At 44.3% G+C, this 20,891-nt stretch overlaps 2 protein-coding genes across 2 annotated transcripts; one reads left to right on the plus strand and one right to left on the minus strand.

Annotated features, from left to right (window-relative positions):
- Window positions 1-51: 51 nt before the first annotated feature.
- LOC143323823 (calpain-5-like) lies at window positions 52-18,988 on the minus strand. Its single transcript, XM_076735930.1, has 13 exons — window positions 18,738-18,988; window positions 15,079-15,238; window positions 12,422-12,553; window positions 5,755-5,963; window positions 4,988-5,180; window positions 4,700-4,893; window positions 4,011-4,088; window positions 3,570-3,765; window positions 3,361-3,483; window positions 2,778-2,974; window positions 2,352-2,473; window positions 2,103-2,239; window positions 52-1,997 (listed from the first exon to the last, which is right to left on the minus strand). The coding sequence occupies exons 2-13, from the start codon at window positions 15,232-15,234 to the stop codon at window positions 1,821-1,823; spliced, it is 1,914 nt and encodes a 637-aa protein (XP_076592045.1). The 5' UTR covers window positions 15,235-15,238; window positions 18,738-18,988; the 3' UTR covers window positions 52-1,820.
- Window positions 7,386-9,887, plus strand: LOC143323824 (olfactory marker protein-like). The gene is made up of 2 exons (XM_076735932.1): window positions 7,386-7,546; window positions 8,968-9,887. Exons 1-2 carry the CDS (start codon window positions 7,478-7,480, stop codon window positions 9,397-9,399), a joined length of 501 nt encoding a protein of 166 aa, XP_076592047.1. The 5' UTR covers window positions 7,386-7,477; the 3' UTR covers window positions 9,400-9,887.
- Window positions 18,989-20,891: the final 1,903 nt, after the last annotated feature.

The following is a 20,891-nucleotide window of genomic DNA, read 5'->3' on the forward strand; positions in this document are numbered from 1 at the left end:
TTTACTGTTTGAGGTTTATAAAAAGTTTGATCTGAAGTCTGTCACAAATCTCAGAATGACATCATTTATTCTCCCAGTTAAAAAAGTGCCATGCATAAACCTGTGAAACGTGGAGACAACACACTGACCATGTTTTGGAAATGTATGGTTGGAAAAAGGTCAAACGAGAGAGAGAGAGTTCATGTCGTCATGAATTCAGCAGGAATATAATTAAATGAATCCATTCTTATATTCATAACAAATCAGTTATAAAAAGTTCAATTTTACATGACATGAGCAGTGAAATACAATGAGTAAACAAATGACAAATGATTCTAAATATGCAAACATGCAAGTAAATCGCTACAACTAAAATATGTTAAAAGGTGAAATAAATGGCATCGTAGATTTCATGTAGACTGGAAGTTTTTAAAGGTTTAAAGTCCTGAGTCTGGACCTTCCCCCTCGTGGGCAATGAATGTCAATTAGTCACGTATTGTTGAATATCAGTGCAGTGAAGTGGTTAATTGAACTGACCGTGTGGAACTGTGACTTACACGATGAGTTGGCGTAAACATGAAGCAGCTGGAATCATGAGGCAAAGATCTGAATACAAGTACTTCATTCAGGGTCTCATGTTTATCTGACAGCATTGGTTTATATTCTTACTTCCTGATCTTCCCGTCGTGATATTATCCTGTAAATCCGGACGTGACCGCTCGGCGTGGTGTCTGCGGGTCTGTTAGCGACAGGATGCTGCATCAGTGAAGATTAATTTAATCCAGCTGATGTCACAACGGAGGATTTTTGCTAATAGCTGGCTGCGTTGTGCTGCTCGGCGAGGCTAGTTTATTTGTATAATTTGTTTGTAATACAAAGTGCTTTACAGAAGACATGAGAGACACTGAGACGAGATATGAAAGAAGGCAATATAAAAAGACAAAGTGTATCAAGAGTAAATTAAAAAAAGATTAAAAATAAGCTAAAATAAAGTAAGTCCGTTTAAAGGTACAATGTTTAAGAATTGACCACCTGTTAGTCAAACAGGGCAGCATATCAGCAGAGTAAACGCTAACTCCTGCTCACGATGCTCTTCTGTTGTAATCTCTGGCTGTAGCTAGCTACTAGCTGCCGTTAGCTCGTTAGCTCAGTTAGCCATGTTGCTAGCTTAGCTCGCTGGAGTCTGGCCTTCTGAGAGCACTGAGTACTGGCTCCTCTGTTTAATCCTGAAAATGTTTTTAAGAACATTTCCCTTCCTGACATTCTGTTTATTTCTGAAACATAAAAAGCTGAGAGCTTGTGAGAGTCGGACTGTCACGACAAGCAGCTAGCTGCTTAGCATGCTAACGTCAGAACTCTGACTTCTTCACGTTCTGTTGATATCAGTTCATTTTTGGAACATTTTAAGCTAAAACTCTGACCAGATCTTCACACTGAACCTTTAAACAGCAGAATAAAAATGACAGGAAGCAGAAGATGATGGACTTAACATGAGATCCGATCAGAGGAAAACAGAAGACCTGTAAACAATCTTTATAAGCTAGCTAGAGATTATTTGTGATTTGTGTCTCAGACATGTTTTCAGGACATTCAGATCACCCAGGACAGGAGCTGTAAATCATTCTGTAAACAGTGAGAGAATCAGCGTTTGTGTTTGTCCTCTGATGATCTCTGCAGGCCTCTTGTAATCTTCTATAGAGTAAACTCATTTGTCCAAAGCGTAAACATCTCTTTCTGCTTACAGACAAGCTTTTTGTAAATTTCTGTTGTAAACTGGTGACTTAATTAGAATTAAAACTCAATTATAACTTTGACGACAGCAACAGATCTGAACCGCCGTCTCAGATGTTGGTGAGTACTGTACTGGTTACTATGGTGACAGTGATGGTTCCGGGGAGGTCGTTGTCACGGCGATCACCCTTGTCCCTCAGGTGGAGCGTCTGCTGGAATTCGCCTTGCTCGGCCGGCAGCGTCACCTGACCCAGGAAGGAATCCCTCAGCACGTTGTTGTTGTAGATCTGAGAGACGCAGCGAGAGAGGAGCTGAGTGCTTCATCACGGCGACAGCGTCCACGCACACACACATTTCTGTCAGCCTTACTGGCTGCCAACACACACACAAACCTCGATGCTGACTGGCTGGTTGGCTTTCTTCCTGTAGAAGAGCCCCTTGGTGTTGAAGTCCGGGCTGCGAGTGTTTTTATGGACTGGAGAACAAACTTTATGTCCCTCACAGCGAATGATGACGTAGGGGTCCGACACTGGACACACACACACACACACACACACACACACACCAATAAACCTGATCAATTTATATGCTGTATAGCTTGTTGATCACTCATGAAAAAAACAGAATGAACTGAAGTCTACCTCCATCAGAGTCCTGTCCTGCGAGTCCGTTCGCCTTCAGGACGTGGACCTGAGAGACCAGAGAGGGATAACCACACAACCCGGACCAGCAGGTGCGTGGAGGCTCATCCAGAGTCAACTCGCTGCAGCAGAGACAGACACAGAGACAGAGACAGACAGAGACGTGTGTCCAGGTTCTTGTGTTTTACAATCTTCTGTTGTCAATCATCAGCTTGGCTGTGGTTTAAAGAGCAAAGTGTAGGTTGGCGACCAACGCGAATCAAAGTGTAGGAAAAATATTGAATTAAAAAAAGAAAACCCTTTTTATCATTTGAAGGTTTTAAATGTTACTTTTCATTTTCATGTATCCAATAACACTGAACAACAAACACTGACGCTGTCACATGGAACAAGAGCTGAGCTCAAACTGGTCCAGTGTGTCCCTACTTGCAGTCGGAGGGCACGTCTGTGAAGATGCGGAGCAGGAACTCTCCCTCCAGGCCGGGGTCAAAGGTTGTGGGTATGATGACATAGCGGCCCTCCGGCAGGTCGATGCGTACGAACACAGACCTCGAGTTGATGTAGATGCTCCCACCAACCTTCTGCTGGGTGATGTGCATCCGGTAGGTCCTGTTTAACTCCACCTGAACACACAGAGAGTTTTCACTTCCAGGCTCACGGCTCAGCCTCCCTGTCTCCGACTGTCGGCTCCACAAGGGGGCAGCAGGGAGCAGCATGTGTTCCCACATGAGGGTCTGCATGACTGGTGGTTTTTGTAATGCCTGGTTTAGTGGAGCATATTACTACAGAGTGGTGACTACAGACAGAGAGGTGGATGTATCGGAGCCAGTGAAGTGCATTTTTCAATGAACTGAACTCTAACCTCCCTGCTTTAGATCTGAAAAATGATCCAACCCATGAATCGAAACTGTGATTCGATCCATAAAGGTGATAATGTTATGTTTACTCTTAGACCTGGAGGATTTTGTAATGATTTCTATGACTGAACACACACACTGGCTGAGCGTACCCTGTGTATGTCGAAGCCTATAGCCAGGTTTTCTCCTCGCCCCTCTCTCAGCGTGGCTCTGCGGTCTTTCTGCTGCAAACAGATCAGAACCTCGTCCTCTGGCTTCTTCACGTCAAACACGTACTGCAACACAAAAGAAACACACACACACCGTTTGAGTTCACTCCCTCTTACATCAGAGAAGCTGAATAAATGAGAGGAAATAACACCTGTGGGTTCTGGAGGAAGGAGTGCTTGTTGTTGACGCAGCCCCCGGCTCGGTTGAGAAGCGGGTCATCGTGGCGGCGCCAGGAGCCCCGCAGCATGACCTCCTCCCAGGTCTTATGTATGCTCAGGTAGGACGTGTTGATGAGACGACACAGGATGAGGTCTGTGAAGTTAGCCACAAAGTCATCAAACGTCATCCTGCAGGAAGGGAGAGAGAGGAAATTCAGTCATTGACCGTATAATCAGAGATGTTAGTGACACACATGCCCCCGTCCCCTGTGCGCCGGGGGGGGGGCACTGAATATGGCCCTTGAAGGATGTTATAGAACCTGAACTGGCCCTCAATAGGAAATAGTTTTACTCCTGCTTTAGAGGCAATCTCCAAGCGGCGCATGCAGCTGGCTTATGTGTCCAGCAGGGGGCGGTGTTGCACTAACACTCACCAGAACTCTCCGTCGTCCTGCACAGTGACGCCGATCCTCTCCCGCTCGCTCTTACTGACCTTTTTCCACTCCTCAGAGCTGCAAACAGGCAGACACACGTCAGTAATCTACTTTAATCTGCTGAAAATGACACGAGGGCGGCAGACGAGAAATGTTTGAGTTAGAGGAGATCAAACCGACACAGACACAGTCCAGTGCTCTGAAACTACACATCATCATCATCATCATCATCATCATCATCTCCTGACAGCTAAAGTTACAGTATTTTAGTTTAGTTAACTACTCCACTCTGTTTTTTAAAGGCTCTGGTTACAAACTGCTTTACAAATAAAGATTTTCCCTGAAAAACATACGATAATCTTATAAAATTGTTAAAGATTACTCCAGTGTTTTGAACCTTTTTGGCTTGTGACTTACAAGAGAAAGTCTGTGGCTGCTTTGACCAAAGAGACACTTCCCCTCTGAAGTCTGTGGATGTTTCAATGATTCGTTTAAGACTCAAAGAGCTAAAATGATCAAACATGATTTGTGCTCATTTTACTGATTAAACTTCTGTACTGTTACTCAGCAGTATTTTTACATTGTTGTACCAGTATTTTTACTTGGGTAAAGGATCTGAATACTTCTTCCGCCACTGCCTGCCACCCAGTCCTGACCCTCCTCCTGTACTCACACCTCCTCCTCCTCACCTGTCGCTCCAGGGTCCGTTCCACTCTCTCTGTCCCCAGGGGTTTCTCATGCGGATCATGGTGAGCTTGTCTGACTTGAAGTAGGCCAGCAGGCCGTGGCCCAGCCTCACCTTGCGGACGTCTGTCACCGCGTAGGCATGGCCCTTCACCAGGCCGCAGGCCAGCCTGGCCTCCATGTCCGCGGCGCTGTTTGCCTGGAAAGACACGGCGGCACTGGTCAGTCTGTCAGTTTATCCTAAATTCATCTCATCACTCAGCCGCTGTGAGGGTCTGCGTGTCCCTTCTCACCCGGATGGAGCAGCTGATGAGGCCTCCTCTGTTGTGGACTTTCAGGACTCTCTCGAACAGCTCGTTGCGTTTCTCTTCATCTTCTTTGAAGCCGTCCTCCATCAAGTCCATTGGCTCAGACACGCCCCCCGTGAAATCCACGAGAGCGTCGGCTGTGTTGCCCCCATCCAGGGCCTCATAGCATCCGCACATCCTGGAAACACACAAAAGCAGTAAATGCTGACGTACAGACATTTTAATTCATTCATTCATTTTATTCATGCTGATTAGCTGTGAGTTAAACCGACATTAGTTCATTTTCCACTGGTCCTCTCTTCACTCTCACTCTACCTGTTTCTGGTCTTTTGGCCAAGTCCTGGCTCTTCAAGTCTTCAAGTCTCAGTAGCTAAATGTTCCACAGTGTTCACCAGCTGTTGTCTAACTCTGTCTGCTGATCTGTGCCGGCCGACTTGTGTACAGTGTGCACCAGTGTCCTGGTTTTGATCCGGTTTTTGGAGTATCCCGGTTATGTTTTGCGCATGTGAACATAATGTAACCTGACACCTGGATAAACCAGCTGGTTTCTGATCAGTCTCTGAATAAGTGGCTGAGATGTTCAGGATTCAACGCGTGCACTCCAATCAGAAATTACTGTGATGATCATGATGAATAAGCAGGTTTCTCATGTTCAATGTAAACATCAGATCCCGATGAAGACCCAGGACTGGGACACTCGATAACACACACACACACACACACACACACACACACACAGTGGAAGAGCTTACTTGGCGTAGGCCTTCTCCACCAGCGCGCTCCAGAACTCGTTGCTGTCGTTGGAGTGGCAGTACACCAGCTCTCCGTTCACCGTGGGCAGTCGGTCATCGATCACCACGTCCACCCACTGGCCGAACCGCCAGAACCGGAAGTGGAAGATCCCGGCGTAGGACTGCGGCTTTTCGTCATCCCACTCCTGGTCCTTCCAGTCAGGAATCACCTGGAAAACAGAAAAATACGAGTGTGATATTCATCTCGACAAAGCTCAGGCTTTATTTCATACTAGTTTACTGTTTTCAAAGGAAAATGCGACTTCCTCCACAAATAGAAAATGACTTCACATATTCTGATGTTGTTCTTTCGTTACATCATGTGTATGTAAAATAAATAAACATATTCAGAGTTTCGGAGGTTACACTGAATCAGCAGTTTTTATTTCCTTTATCTTTTTCTATTTCAGATGTTTTAAAACCTGTAAAATGTCTCTTTCTCTAGTTTTAACCAGTTTAACATCTCTGCATCAGCACATTACATCAATAAACAGGCAAATACAACTGTTGAATGCTATAAAAGATGACAAATAACATCCACTGAAGACACATAAACAGGTATGAGTCTCCAAACTATTTAAAATAAAGTAAAAACAGAAACAAAAGAAGTATTCTTCAAGACTGACTTAAATTCAGTGAAAGTAATTATCATCTCTGACAACATCAGGACCACGTGTTCATATTCCTCTAAAGAAACAAGCAGCTGTCTGTCTGTCGGCTCCTAAAAAGTTTGAAAACATTAAGCTTTACACTCATTTCCCCTTAATTAACCTTCAGCATCTATAATTAACAGGAGCGACAGAGGATTTCTAAAGTTTTTAACAAGGGAATGCCATCCACCCATATCCTGTGCTGAAATCCCTCCTGACACACACACACACACACACACACACACACACACACACACACACACAGTGTAACGATCCTCCGTGAAGGGGGGGGGATATAAATAAATAACTGATCCATTGAGCCAAGACCAGCTGAGCTCCCAGAAGCCCTCAGGAAACTCCCAGAGTTCCCTGTTGTACGTCATCAGCGCCTCCTGTTGCCTAGCACCCTCACACATCACCCACCTCCTCAACGCCTTTGAAAAAAGCTTAGAAAGTATTTTCGTTTGATATTCAGACATTTCAAATCAGGTCTGAAACGTCTGAAGATTAATGATTTGAGGCCGGTTTGTGATTTCACTCTGAAAATCATTCAGATATATAATGTCCACCACTCATACTGAACTATAAAAACTAAAAAATATGAAGAGTTTGGTGCAGGAATGTCACACATCAGGCTGTAAATGAATGAAATGTCACACATCAGGGCTGAAAACACAGGAAGACAACGACTGACTGCTCTGACTGATGCTGTGTCTGTATTGATTTCATCTACCAATGCTCTTTCATTTTATGTGGCACGCCAATCAATGAGTCCCCACCAAGCTCCCCTGTGGGCAGGGGGGGGGGGGGGGGGGGGGGGGGGTGGAGGCTGGGAACAAAAGTGAGAAACTGCAACACTGTGATGGAAATAGTTAGAAAGGGAAGGGGAGGGGGAGGGAGAGAGAGAGAGAGAGAGAGAGAGAGCGATGGGGTGGGAGAGGTGATATCAGAAAGCAGAGCTCCATCACAGCATCCATCCGGACAGGCAGGCCTCATCCTCTCCCTAACTCAGGATTATAACCTCCAAGTGGGACATGGACAGCGCCAAGGCTCCCTCCAACGCCGTCGTGCTGGAATTTAAAGAAGACCCCGCGCTGACAGAGGTGAGGCTCTCACTTTGAAATGACAACTCCTCACCTTCAGCTCCGTGATGCTGACTGCATGTGTGTGTCTTTAAGTACATCACGAAAAACGGAGTGTTTTCCTTCAGCTGTGACATTTCCAGAGTCAGAGTCAGAGATATCCTGAAGAAGTTTTCAGAGAGGCAAACTTTTCTCCTGGTTCAGTTGACAGAATCCTCCTCATGCCGTCTGTTCTTACAGTTGTGTGCCGGGTGCTCTGAATGTCGCTGCTGTAATGATCAATAGTTTCACCCATCAGAGGAGTCACAGCACCAACGACTAACCTGGCACTGCGCCTGAGAAACACTTCTATCTGTCTGGGATCACTCAGGGTGACTTTTCTGACTCTGATCAAATGTAAATGCTCCCCTTTGCTACAATTAATCGATTAGTAAATCAATTATTCTGCTAATTGATTGATCATTCACGTCACTTTTCAAGTAAAAATGTGAAACATTTGCTTGAACTTGAGTTCTGGACTGCTGGTTGGACAAAACAAGACACGTGAATAAGAGATCTTGGACATTTTATGGACATGAAAATGAAATGATTATGGAAAAGTAATCATGAAAATAATCTGATACACTCAGCTACATGACAGAATATCCAGATGAGACCGTTTTGCTGAGGTTGACTTTGAGTTAGGACTCAGAAAAGAGCCATGCTGTCCATAAGACATGTCCTAACAGTCACGGTGTCAGACTGATGAAGGAGACCGTGCTGCTCGCCTGCTGTTCAACATGCTGAGATTATAGAAGCAGAAACTTGGATATGACGGAGGTTTATGTTGCTATTTTAACTTAACACAGCGTTGTTGAAAGGTATTGGGACTCCTTCACCTTCTCCACATCACATGCTCCACTTACATGTAGAAATTCTTCCCGTCCTGACTGATTATCTTTATGCTGTCGGTGGATTTTAACCCTGAACGGTCACGATTCAGAAGGGTTTGCTCCTGTCTGCAGGTGATGATGATGGTGCTCTGAGAGGAAGCACAAGAAGAATCTGAATCAAGTTTCTGAATGTCAGCGTGACCAAGTTGTCACTGAACTCAACACGACTGAAACATCTGTGAAAAGACTTTAAGCAGAACAGATGCTTCAATTTTAGCTTGATCGGCTTCTAGAAGACGTCTTTCTTGGTTTGTCATTGTGATGTTTTGTCTCTATATTCTTCAAATTGTCTTTTTCCACCAAAGACTAAACGGACACAGTTCAGTGAGTCTGAACCCAGAGCAGATCCAGATTTAACCTGATGATGTTTAGAAAATCTATTTACGGCTTAAATGCCTTCACAGCTCATCAGCAGCCCGCTGGGCGCCTCCTGTGGTGGGTCCACAGCTCCAGAACAACAGGGGTTTGGATGATCACTCTTCCTATGTGTGACATGTGTTTCCTCTGCAGATGATGCGTCTTCGCGTGTCGTCTTTGCAGCGCTCGGGACAGAAGCGTCAGGACGGCGAGCGCCTGCTTCTCCCCCACGAGGCTGTGTATCGGCTGGACTTCCCCTCTCAGGAGCTGAACTTCTCCCGCTGGTACTTCTCCCTCATCGCCTACGGTCGCGTCACCATCACCGGCATTTCCCAGCACTGGACCCCCGACCTCACCAACCTGATGACCCGTCAGCTGCTGGAACCCATCGGAACGTTTTGGAGAAACGCCGACGACCCGGAGGATTCGCCGCTCAAATGGCTGGAGGCGGACATGCAGGAGTTTGGCGAAAGGATTGCTGAGCTGGCCAAGGTGAGGAAGGTGATGTACTTCCTGCTTGCCTTCAAGGACGGGGCGGAGGCAGCGAATCTCAGCTGCTCGGTGGAGTTCACACCAGACAAATAACTTCACTTTTCGTCAGTAGATTCCCGTTAGAGCGGCGAGAAGCGTCGTAATGTTTGATCACAGTAGAGCTGAAAGAAACCTTCGCACCTTTTTCAAGCCGTCAGAGAAATCCCTCATTCTCTCCCAAACGTTCACTCTGAGTCCTTTGCACCTGACTTCATCTACTACGCTTCATTCTGACATTTTGGCACAAAGAGCAAACTTTTAAAAATCGACCTCAACCGCCAAGTCGAGACTTTATGAGTGCAGATTCAAACAGCTGTTAAGAAAGTATTTTTCAAAAGTATGAAAGCACTTTATTTAATCTTCATCCTCATGTGTGACATAAATCAGGTTTACAATTCGTACAGCAGCGTGAGAATTCATAAAAAAATGATGTTAAAACTTATTTATATTAAGTGAATACAACCCATTACTGTTCTATGAAGCAACAACAAAAGGCTCCTCTTGTAAATAAAACCTGCCTCTTCTGACCATCTGAATATTAACGTGTGTGTGTGACGACTTGTTCTTGTTTTTGCTGTTGTTGTGTTTTGTTTCTGGAAGCTTCCATCAAAACAAGCAGCTGTGAATATCAAATACTCACATCCCATGACACAAAGCAGATCAATGGAGTGACATCTATTAAATCTGCACTGAAAGCTGTGTGTGCTCTCACTGTGCTGATTTTTATTGGTGTTACTGGACAGAGGACGAGGAGAGGAGTGGAGTCAGGTTTACAAATGAAGCCCAGAAACACACGTCTGCCTCAAAGGGCTCCGTGATGAGACCCTGGACTCAGTTTTCACCAGCAGAAGAAGATGATGAAGAGGAGGAGAGACAGTCGGAGGGGAAAAGGAGAGCGACAGGTGAGGAGAAAAGAGTCTGTCCCTGTGTTCAGGTCGTGGTCTGGTCTCTTTGGCTGTTTCTGATTTACAGTCTCATGAGTAAAAAATGAGCTCGGCTCTGGTTAAACAAATACTGCAGTTATATAACGATTTTACTTCTTTTACTTCAGAAACCTGGAATCTGTGAGTAACAGATCAGCAGGCTGCTGTCTGTAAAAGCACATGAACTGCTGATGTGAGTCCAAACTTTAGCTTCGGCTGTAATAAACGCTGCATCTCTGTCTCCTTGTGTTTCAGCTGGACTGAAACACTCCAGCATGTTGTGTTTACAGCTACAGTATCTGGTCATAAGTTCGGACGGTTTCCATTTTGTTTCCAGTCAAACTTTCCACCTCAGCTGGAGCCACTTCCTGGCAGTCACAAGGTTTTGTTTCCCTCATACAGTTTGTGTTTTTACTGTGGTGAGTCAGAGACAGAGCTGCTTCAGCGAGGACAGAGAGAGGACATCACCACTGCAGCCTTTCTTTGTAGTAATGAAATCTGCCGTCTGTGGCTCATTAAAGCCTGAGATAAGACATAAAGTGGACCTCCAGTTCAGATTTTTTGTGTTGTTATTTTTTCCTTTTAGGGCACAGGAACAATATTTGGAAAACGAGACACATAAAGTGACGAATTTCAATCCAAAAGAGAAACAATGTAACACAAACAGTGACTAAAAGAACTGTAACTTCTGAAGCAGTGAAAATATGAACCTTTGCTACACGTCCTGTGTCCTAAAGGACGGTGACGACAGGGTCTCTTCCCTTTGGAAAAACAAAATGATGCTGTCATCAGACTACTTCTGCCTTCATCACACTGGAGGCTTAATAAGTGTTTCTAAACCCGTGTGTGTTGTTGGACCGTTGACGGCGTGTTGGCTGCTCCACTGAGGCGACACCATCTTTAACGGGTTTCAGTTTCCCTTCAGCTGATGGAAAACTGAGAGCTGCAGAGGACCTCCGAGACCCGACGGGAGGAAGGAGGTAACCAAGAGTGGAAAAACACAAATACACACACAAACACACACGACCAGGAGTCCAACAGTACGCTGTCATGTGTATAATGTGTGCATCGGACGGTCTGAAAGGGCGGCAGGTCAGAGGTCAGAGGTCGTGTGTGGATCCTGATCACTCGCTGTGATTCACATTACACTACATAAAACTGCACTTCAGAAGTTTTATGATGTCCTAGCTCCTTCAGGTGTTGAAATGATTATTTTCAGATCAAACTCTGAAAGTTGAACCGTCTTTAAACTTCATAACATGGTCAGAGAGCAGCTTATGAAGTCATACGTATGATTGACACGTCACTGAATGTGCAGCTCCAGCTGAGAGAAAATCCCTTCGCTCATGTATCTGAGTGATTCCTGAGTGTCAGCGTGTTCATCACGGTCACTGGTGCCACCTCATGGTTGTCCTTCACCGCACCGATCTGTGCAAACTCCTTTAGTGTTTGATGAAATCGTTTTAATTTTGAAAAAGCAGCTGTGAACAAGGACAACACTGTTACTGACTTGTCAATCTGGGAGGGCGCATGAGTTGAGCTCGTCATTAATGAGCTCTGACATAGGTCAATATGAAGAATCTAAAGTCCTAACGAGCGCTGTTAGTGCACACCTGACAGTCTGTGTGTGGTGGCTGAAGTGTTCATACGTTCATATGAATACTGGCTGTGTGTTGCAGAGGCCTTGAGGCCGTGCTACGGCACAGACAAAACTTAAGTAAACACACACCCAGTAACACACACCCAGTAACACACACATGTAAGCCCCATATACTTCAATGCACACATGCCCACACCCATACACACACACACACACACACACATGCCCACACCCATACACACACACCCAGTGTGTGCATGTGTCCTGCTCCACCGGCTGTGGCTCAGCCATTTTTACAATGTCATGGAATCGTACTGGATTGACTGGGATGCTGTGTTTTTGGAGTCAGTGGTTTTGTTGAGTTTTTCGGTTTCGTCTGTTTTTGTGTAATATTGTGTGTTTCTGGTCTTGTGATGGATTCTTACGTAAACACTGAGCGCTGTGTTACGCAGACCGCGGGAAAGATAATGTTTGCTTTGATAAAGTCAAGGTTACAAAACCAACAGCACAGCAAAGACGAAACACGGACATCGTCTCTGTGTCTTTGACTCACCTTCTGCCATAGTGCTTCTCTGGAAGCCAGACTGGAGCAGGCGGCGACGAACCAGCAGTTTCCCAGCTGGCCTTGGTGCAGGTCGTGGGCACTGATGCCGTCCACGAACAGATGTGGGTTGCTGCTTAACTCCTGGAATAATAACACGTAAAACAATGACTGAATTACAAATCATTTCAGAGTTCAATAGATAAGATGCATTTTTACAATTAATTTCCCTTTTAGAGACAGAAACCTAACAGAATACGGAGAAGTGTGGCTCTGATTGTACCAGAAAGCAGGTTTTAGTCCTTTTCTACTGAACACTGCAGCCATATTTCTATTGTGGTGTCTGTGGCCGGTCCACAGCTGTTCACTGGAGATCATACTGTGCAGCTGCCAGGCCTGGATGAAAGTGAAGCCAGAGCACTCAGTCAACCATCATACAGCTAAGCACAGAGTAAAAACACCCTCTGATTAAGTAGAAGCTGCTCCTGAATGCTCAAAGCACAACAAACCACAGAGCATATGAGAGGCAGACCATCAGGTCAGCAGCCAAATGACAGAGCTGGGAAAAACCAGTGACCAATACATCCCGCAAGACAACTAACTGTGACATGACAGACGTCCAAGCACACATGGACTGCACGAAGATCACTTATTTACATGTTACAGCTTAAAACTTTAGATATAAAGCGTTAATAGGTCATCTCTGGAGGTGATTGTAGGCAGAGTCTGTTAACATTGAACAGTCAGGTTAGCTGTTTCCCCATGTCCAGTATTTGTGCTAAGCTAAGCTAAGCTAACATCTGCTGCTATAACTTCATATTCAACACGATCCTTTATTAAGCACACAGCAGGGAAATTTACAGCGTCGCAACAGCAGAGGGGGCAGCGTGTTGTCAGGAAGTGAATAAGTAAACATATAATAAGAAAAACAAGGAGCAGCATCGATCATAAAGTCTGACAGCAGCAGGAAGACGGAGCTGCAGTATCTCTCCGTCACACACCGCGGGTGGAGCAGAGTGATCTGCAGGGGGTGGGACAGGCTGCTGTCTTACATGGTACAGCTGTGTCGTCAGTCCAGTCCAGTTTATGACTGGAGTGAACACACAGGTGCTCGTAAGATCCCACCATGTCAGGACACACAGCAGGTAACGACGCCGTGTCACAGACGTGTTCACCGGAGCTGGATCAGCACAGACGTGAGCTTTGTAAAACACGTCGTTTCCCTGAAGTCACCGCAGAAAGACAGAGAGATGGTTCAGATCAGGGAGAGACGACACCAGTGTTTCCTCTCTGTCCACTTCCTGGATAAATCAATAACATCAATCGATCGGAGTGCTTTAGGTTTCCTGTTTAATTATTTAACAGCTCAGATGGTCAATGGCTGACGCATCACTATCATGCTTCCACACCATCTGAAAGCTGGAGCTCAGGGGAAAAGTGAAAAGTGCTAAATCACAGTCTGTGATGAAGGCAGTCGTTCCAAACACGAGCTGACTGAATGAAAAAGACGACATCTCTGGTTCTGATCACGTCTGTTTTTCCAACAATGTCACAGAAGTACAACGCTGAATCTTCTAAAGACATCAGTACGTTTTGTTTATTTATTGACTAATGACACTGAATTTCATTTGATGGAGATTTGGACAAAACATTTGAGATGAAACACTGAAGAGTTTGGGAGTTTTTGGATGAAGTGGTTTTGCCTTGAAGGAGAATCTCTCTTCTCGAGGCCTCTGTGTTTAATCTCGGGTTTCAGAGCGAACAGTCTTAAATCAGCTTGGGTTGGACTCTTCAGTGTTATTTTGGGTCTGAGTAGTATTTAAGGACATACAGTGTTGGATGCAGAGGTTACTTAAGGGCTTTCATCTACTGCTCAGCCTCTCTTAACTCATTCCTGAGAACAAAACTCACGAACTCCAACATCAGCAAAATATTATCTCCTGCTTTTTGGGGAATTCGATATTTAGTCGTTAATTTGGACCTCCATGACAAAAGCCTGCTCCTGTAACTGAACAATCTCCATTAAGCTCAGCTGGACTGCAAAACACAAACTTGGACAGAAGGAAAACAGAACATGTATCAGTTGATGATAATTTGTTTATTGCTCAGGTGTGTCGGAAACCTTTGAGCTTGAGTCAACAGCAGAAACGGGGATCAAAAACTACTGAACAATGTGTGTGTTTGTTAACTACAACACACCGACTTTTATTAAATTCTACAGATTCACAGTTTGATCACTTGAACACTCTCCATGTCTGTTCTGAGAAATGTTTTATATTATATTTCAGTCCCAATTCAACCACAAACAAAAACTTCAGCATGTTCTCAACACAAATCAAACGTGACTTCATTCAGCATCTACCGCTGAGACATCTCGACGTGTTACTAACATGAATGTCCAGCTGCTGGAGTTTGGTTTCAGTGGGCTAAATTCCATAAATTCCTCTCTCTATTCAGTCCGTGTAAGCTCTCCTCTGCACTTGTCTCATGACCACGTCCCCCTGTCCCACCTACAGAGCCCCGTCTGTTTCCTGTCTCTCTGCTGGGAATCAGCTGATCTGTTGATGTGAGCATCAGCAACGCTTTTTTAGGACTGTTCTTCACCTTGTTGGACACAGAGTGGGGTGAACAGTAACAGTCATACTTTGCGAAGTGATCTTTTTTCTCACCTTAGGCCTTTTCCAGGTGACTCTGCCGATGCGGTTGCTCTGGTAGAACAGAGACTGGTCGGACGTTGGGAACAGAGGGTCTTCAAAGAGTTGTCCATTCAGCTGGCACTGCCTCCTCAGCGCAGCGAAAGCCTGGCCCTCGTATGGAACTACCATCCCCCTGCAGACAGAAGCCAACAGAGGCTGTAATGACCAGAAGACAATGTGTTTTTCATAGAAACATCAAAGAGCCTGCTGTAAGGGCACACACACTGTACAGAACGGAGACAGTGGAAATAAAGGCAGGTCTGAGAGTAAAAAACTTCACTTTAACCCAAAACATGCACACAAACACACAAGACAGTCAAGGGAAACACACATGAAGCATCCCACCAATCACGTGACAGAACGACAAACAGAAGCTCGGACAGTCGTGTTTAGCTACGGATCATCAGCAAAGCAAACACGCGATGAAAGTTTCATGGCTCTGTGTGTGTGTGTGTGTGTGTGTGTGCGTGTGCGTGTGTGTGTGTGTGTGTGCGTGTGTGTGCACATCAGCTTTAAGCGCCTGACCTGGTGAGTGAAGTCCTCACAGCAGCTTCCTGGCTGCCAAATAAATTGAGAGAGCCACACAAAGAGGAAGCGGTGTCTGTGCGTTTGTATGGGATGGGGACACGGGAGGCCTGCTGAGGTGGGAACTTATATTTTAAAGGTACAGTTCACCCAAAAACACACACAGACTTCCCTTTTACCTGACGTGTGGTCTGCCGGTCTGGATTCAGATCAGTTCCCTGACATCAGTGAATACTGTCGGTTTGATTTGTCGTTTCCAAACACAGTGACTTCTCTCACAGTAATCTACACGTCTCTTTGGCAACCTCAGCTTCATTTTGGGGAGTGGTTAGATATGAATCAATGGAACTTCAGCTACGCTACAAACATATGATGAACATGTAGAATATGATGCATTGCTGTAGATTAAACTAGCCAACAGCCCAAGAAAGTAGCTAAAATGAGCCCAACCTTCACAGATAACATCAAACATATATAATAGAAAAACAATGACAGGAAGCATTTTAGGAACATTTTCTCATAACACTGACATACTTTTACTTGTAGAGGAGTATTTTCACACCATAGTGTTAGTACTTTGCTTAAACAAGGGATCTGAATACTTCCTCCATCACTGGCCGCCAGGATGCTGGTAACCATTGAGACAGTTCTAGGAGACATCAGGCAGCTCAGTAATTACATCAGTGTCAATTAAAGGCACTAAACACAGAGAGGACGCTGGACAGAGCAGGCAAGTGTGTGTGTGTGTATTACTCAGGCTGTGGGGACACAATTGTGTTTGCACAGTCACACTGTGAGGACGTGTCTTCCTTATGGGGACAAAACTTGGACACTGATGTTGGTGAAGTGAGCAGACGTCTCATTAAAGATGTGAGAGCTGATTGTGTGTTTCTGGGTTGTTGTTTGAGGCAGTCAGAGCACATCTAAGGCCAAACACTCGAGGTCAGAGACAAAGTCTTATTCAGGGAGTTCACAGACATGTCCAGGATGAAGACGAGCCAAGGGTGTGCCCGCGGGTGTGTGCATGCATGTGATATTGTGGCTGCTGTCCAGAGGAAATTACTGCTCGGCTGAAGAGTTTCAGGTCAGAACAGCGTTTTTTCTGACCGACAGACCAAAACTGACATTTATTTTACAACGACAGACGCAAGAAAAGCAGCAAAAAAATCGTAACTGAGAAGCTGCATTTCTACTGTGAATGAAAAACAATTATGAAATATTAATTTTAATAGTTTCCTGTCAACCTGCTAATCTATTAATCATAATATTTGCCTCTAAAATGATAAGTCCATTACTTAATTCATCGATGGAAAAGAACAATTGATCTGTAAATAATTTATCCAGGAAATGCTAAACATGGTTTCAGCTTCTCAGATGTGAGAATTTGTTTCTTAACCTCATTGTGAACTGAAAATATTTGGGGTTGAGACGGTTGACGGGACAAAAAAGCAATATAAAGCATAACCCGGCCAGTACTGGATTTCTGAGGTTGATACCGAGTTTAAACATTTTCGAACAATATTTGTCTCATATTTTGTGATTTGGGGTTGGGTGAAAACGCTGTAGGCAGCCAAAGCAATCGACGGACTAACAGTGGAAATAATCACTGGCTACAGCACTGAAATAACAGCGTCAGCCCGACTGAAAACCCTCGATTGCTCAACAGCAGCTCAGACAAGCTGAACGTTGAAGTCAGCTGCTGATGCAAAGGGTGGACCAGCTCCACCTCTCTGGACTTTAAGGTTAGGATTAGGGTTAGTGGTTGGACCTCAGGTGGACCTAGAGGCGGAGCTGGACTTGGACTTCCTCCTCTTTCTTGCTGTCTTACCAGATTAACTTCTCTTATTCTTACCCAAGAATAATGCTCAGTCTTTAAACGTTCGGCTCACTGCTGATTCACTGCATGTGACTGGACTACACTGTTTCTTAACTCCTGCCTTAAGGTGAACACTGAAAGACCACCAGCGCTATAAATACAGACACAGAGGCTTGATTATGGCGCAACAACAGAGGAAAACCAGCCAAACATGGGTGTGGTTCCATGTGGGCACCGACAGACATGCCACCCAGACATCTGAACAACAACTCAATGCAGATGTTTAATTAGCACATGTGGACCTTTTAGATGACGTGTAACATGAACGGCATGAGCACATTTCATGGACACATTCGCAGCTTTGTCTTCGTCTGAAACAGTCTACATGTCTGTCTGCTAAAAATCAACTTAAAGACACATTTTACTGAAAGGGACTTAAGCACTTTTCAGCTGCATGAAGCCACCCAGATTAAGTCGCAAATCACACCGGAAACTGGTAAGATTTGCCTTCAACATAAAAGTGCAATGCCTGACACGGAAAGGAGAACAGAGTATTGGAAACTGGATGTGACATGTTAATACACGAGGTTCAAAACTACCTCTAATCATTATGTGGGAGAAAATGCAATTGTCATTATTAATCATCGTATTTTTGTCTTGAAAGCTTGTTCAGTTGCGGGCAGCACTAAAAGGTGAACTTCAATCAGCTCCTGTTTCATTATCATGGATTCCCCATACACCATCCTCACGGACAAGTGACATCATTCAGTGTGTATGAGGATGTATGTGTGGCGGTCAGTGATTCTGAGGAAATATCAAGACTTAAATGACACTATTTCACCGCAGGATTCATCAATCCACCGCCTTAAAAATAACCTATAACAAATGGCTTTTATTTTGAAGGTTGCTGCCGGAAGTGTGTTTATTTACACATGCGCGCTTCAAAAATGGCGAGTTTTTTTCAAAGATTTTTCGGTCCTGTGTGAAGTGGAGGAAAACGAAACCGCGAACAAATTAAGTCCAACATTCCTGTAATATTTTTCTTCTATCCTGTTCTGTGCAAGCGCCACTTTTCCTCATCTAACGTTAACAACAAAAGGACCATAACTCGTTTCTACGTGCACTGTCGAAGTTTATGTTCTTAAATTTCAAACCGTGAATTGAATTAACGTTAAACTCCATTAACGACCCGTTAATAACGGTTGGCCGGTCGCTTTCCTCGCAGCAGTCCGGTGACTCATGATGGAACGTCATTTCAGTGCAAAGTTGACTTTAATAAATGGAAGTTTACCTGTAAAAATGTTTGGTTTAATGTCAGCTCCTCGGATGGCTCCTGCTCCTTCTTCTTCTTCTTCTCCTTCGTCTTCTTCCTCCAGCAGGATTTCGGTGTTTTTTCTTCCTCTCTCTTTACAATTCGGTGATGTGCGGAGCTTTTCAGCGGAGTTCAGATCAGATAGCTTACAACGCTCTAAGTAAATTCACACACACACACACACACACACACACACACACACACACACACACACACACACACACACACACACACACACACACACACACGCAGGAGGAGCTTAAACAGACCAACCCATCTTCACTGATCTGGAGGCTCGAGCGAGATTCTCTGGTGCCTTCAGGTGCGGCACGGACAAATTGCAATCGAGTTGGGCGGACTTGAACCTTGGACTGCTCGATGTATCGTTTACCTGTGAGAGAACTACGTTATGTAATAATAATAATAGCAATAATAAACTGTACTTGTATAACACCTTTCATACAGGAGTTGCGGAGTTCTTTACAAGAGAGAAATCACACGCACCAGATGGGTGCTTTACATAAAAAAAAGACAGAATGGACGTAAAAAAGATAAAAATGAATACAAAATAAGACTGAAATAAGGATGAAAATAAAAATAAAGATAACGCGTAAAACCACACACTTAAATATCAAAATCTAGGTAGAATGAGGATAACAGGGTGGACATAAAACAGATAAAAAGTGAATGTAAAATAAGTTGAAATAAAGACTTATTGTGTTCATAATACCAAACAACATCTTAATGCAGCAGTGTGGCTGAATTAATTTTTATTCTGGTTGATGCGTAAACATTGTGTATCTATTTAAAGTAATAAACAAAATGTAGGAAATACAGCACAGAAGGATTTAACTGGAAACCTAGAAATAAAGGAACACCATTAACATTTTATGACAGCTGGAGGGAATTTACTGTAAAGAGTTACAGTTTCCTTCAAGGCTTTAGTTACACACCACTGACCTCTGCTGGCTGCTCCATTAAGAACTGATATGGGCTTTAAGTGAGAAAGTTCCCACAGCATATTTATGAGATCAAGCTGTCCACCCTCTCCAGGCTCTGGTGTCACTGCCCAAAATGCTTAAGAAGTGCTGCAGGTGACTTCATAAAACATCACCAGTGTCTCTGTGATGCTATTAATCTTTAACATCATGAGAGGAGAAGACATCCACAGTGTCATGTGAGAGACTGCACTTTACACTTTGCCAGAGGAGACTGTACCACCAACAGGTCCATCAGACAACGTGTGTTCACACATGAAAAGGAAAACACGGCTGCATTTAGAAGAAATCATACACGCTGTTACAGGTAAATATCATCAAGTCAGACTGCACATGGACTTCTGTGACTGATGGTCCACATAAAGGATGCAGCTGAGTATCTCTTATATTTGCTCTCGTCTTGTCCTCTCACTTAGTGCTCAGGGTGAGCATGACTTGTGAAACTCTGCTGGTGTGTTTCTCCAAGTTCAGTCCTGTGTGGTAAATTTAAACAGCTGAAACTGAAATGGATTTGACATTGTGGACATATATTTTTTTTATTATCTAAAATGACAGATTTATTCCTTTCTAGCAGTTGTACATCTGACACATGTGGTCACCGGTCCATGACTTCTTAGCCACTTGAAAGCAGCTAAACAAGCCAAAATCAAAACACATTAAGGCCATATTAAGCTATTATGGCAAACATGTTAGCAAACATCCAGCTGCTGTTTGTTGAATGTAAGTCCAATATTCACCTCTCTTTTTCTTCTCTGTTTGGCCTCCAGTGAGAAAAATATCTAATTTCGTCTGCTGTTTGGAGCCAGTGGTGTCCAGTGAGTTTCTAACGGAGCTCGTTTGCTGGAAATGAGGCTGATACGAGCCGAGTTTGCAGCCTGGAACACATAGTCCTAATCTTTAATCTTATAACCGTTTCTATGAACATGTTGATTAGCGCAGGTTTAAACACAACGGTTTCTTTTTTCGTTACCTGGAGCCCTGCTGTGAACCCAGCTGTCACAGACTTTTGCATTTACTGCACTGGAATCATAAAAAACATCTGACTCTTATTTCCCTTGCAGGTTCAAAATGTTAACCCGGTGGTTAGCTTTCACAGCGTTTCTGTCTGGCTCGGTGAATGCAGAGAGAGCAGCTG

This window comes from Chaetodon auriga, chromosome 7 (assembly GCF_051107435.1).
Source record: "Chaetodon auriga isolate fChaAug3 chromosome 7, fChaAug3.hap1, whole genome shotgun sequence".
Classification (NCBI taxonomy): Eukaryota; Metazoa; Chordata; class Actinopteri; order Chaetodontiformes; family Chaetodontidae; genus Chaetodon; species Chaetodon auriga.

Bases quoted from the DNA above. Each gene is read 5' to 3' on its own strand.
- LOC143323823 (XM_076735930.1), bottom strand. From the start codon at position 15,234: ATGGTAGTTCCATACGAGGGCCAGGCTTTCGCTGCGCTGAGGAGGCAG. The intron at 4,089-4,699 runs GTGAGGAGGAGG...GCCTGTTTGCAG, and splicing joins AACGGACCCTGGAGCGACAG to CTCTGAGGAGTGGAAAAAGG. The intron at 1,998-2,102 runs GTTTGTGTGTGT...TGCGTCTCTCAG, and splicing joins ACCAGCCAGTCAGCATCGAG to ATCTACAACAACAACGTGCT.
- LOC143323824 (XM_076735932.1), top strand. From the start codon at position 7,478: ATGGACAGCGCCAAGGCTCCCTCCAACGCCGTCGTGCTGGAATTTAAA. The intron at 7,547-8,967 runs GTGAGGCTCTCA...TTTCCTCTGCAG, and splicing joins AAGACCCCGCGCTGACAGAG to ATGATGCGTCTTCGCGTGTC.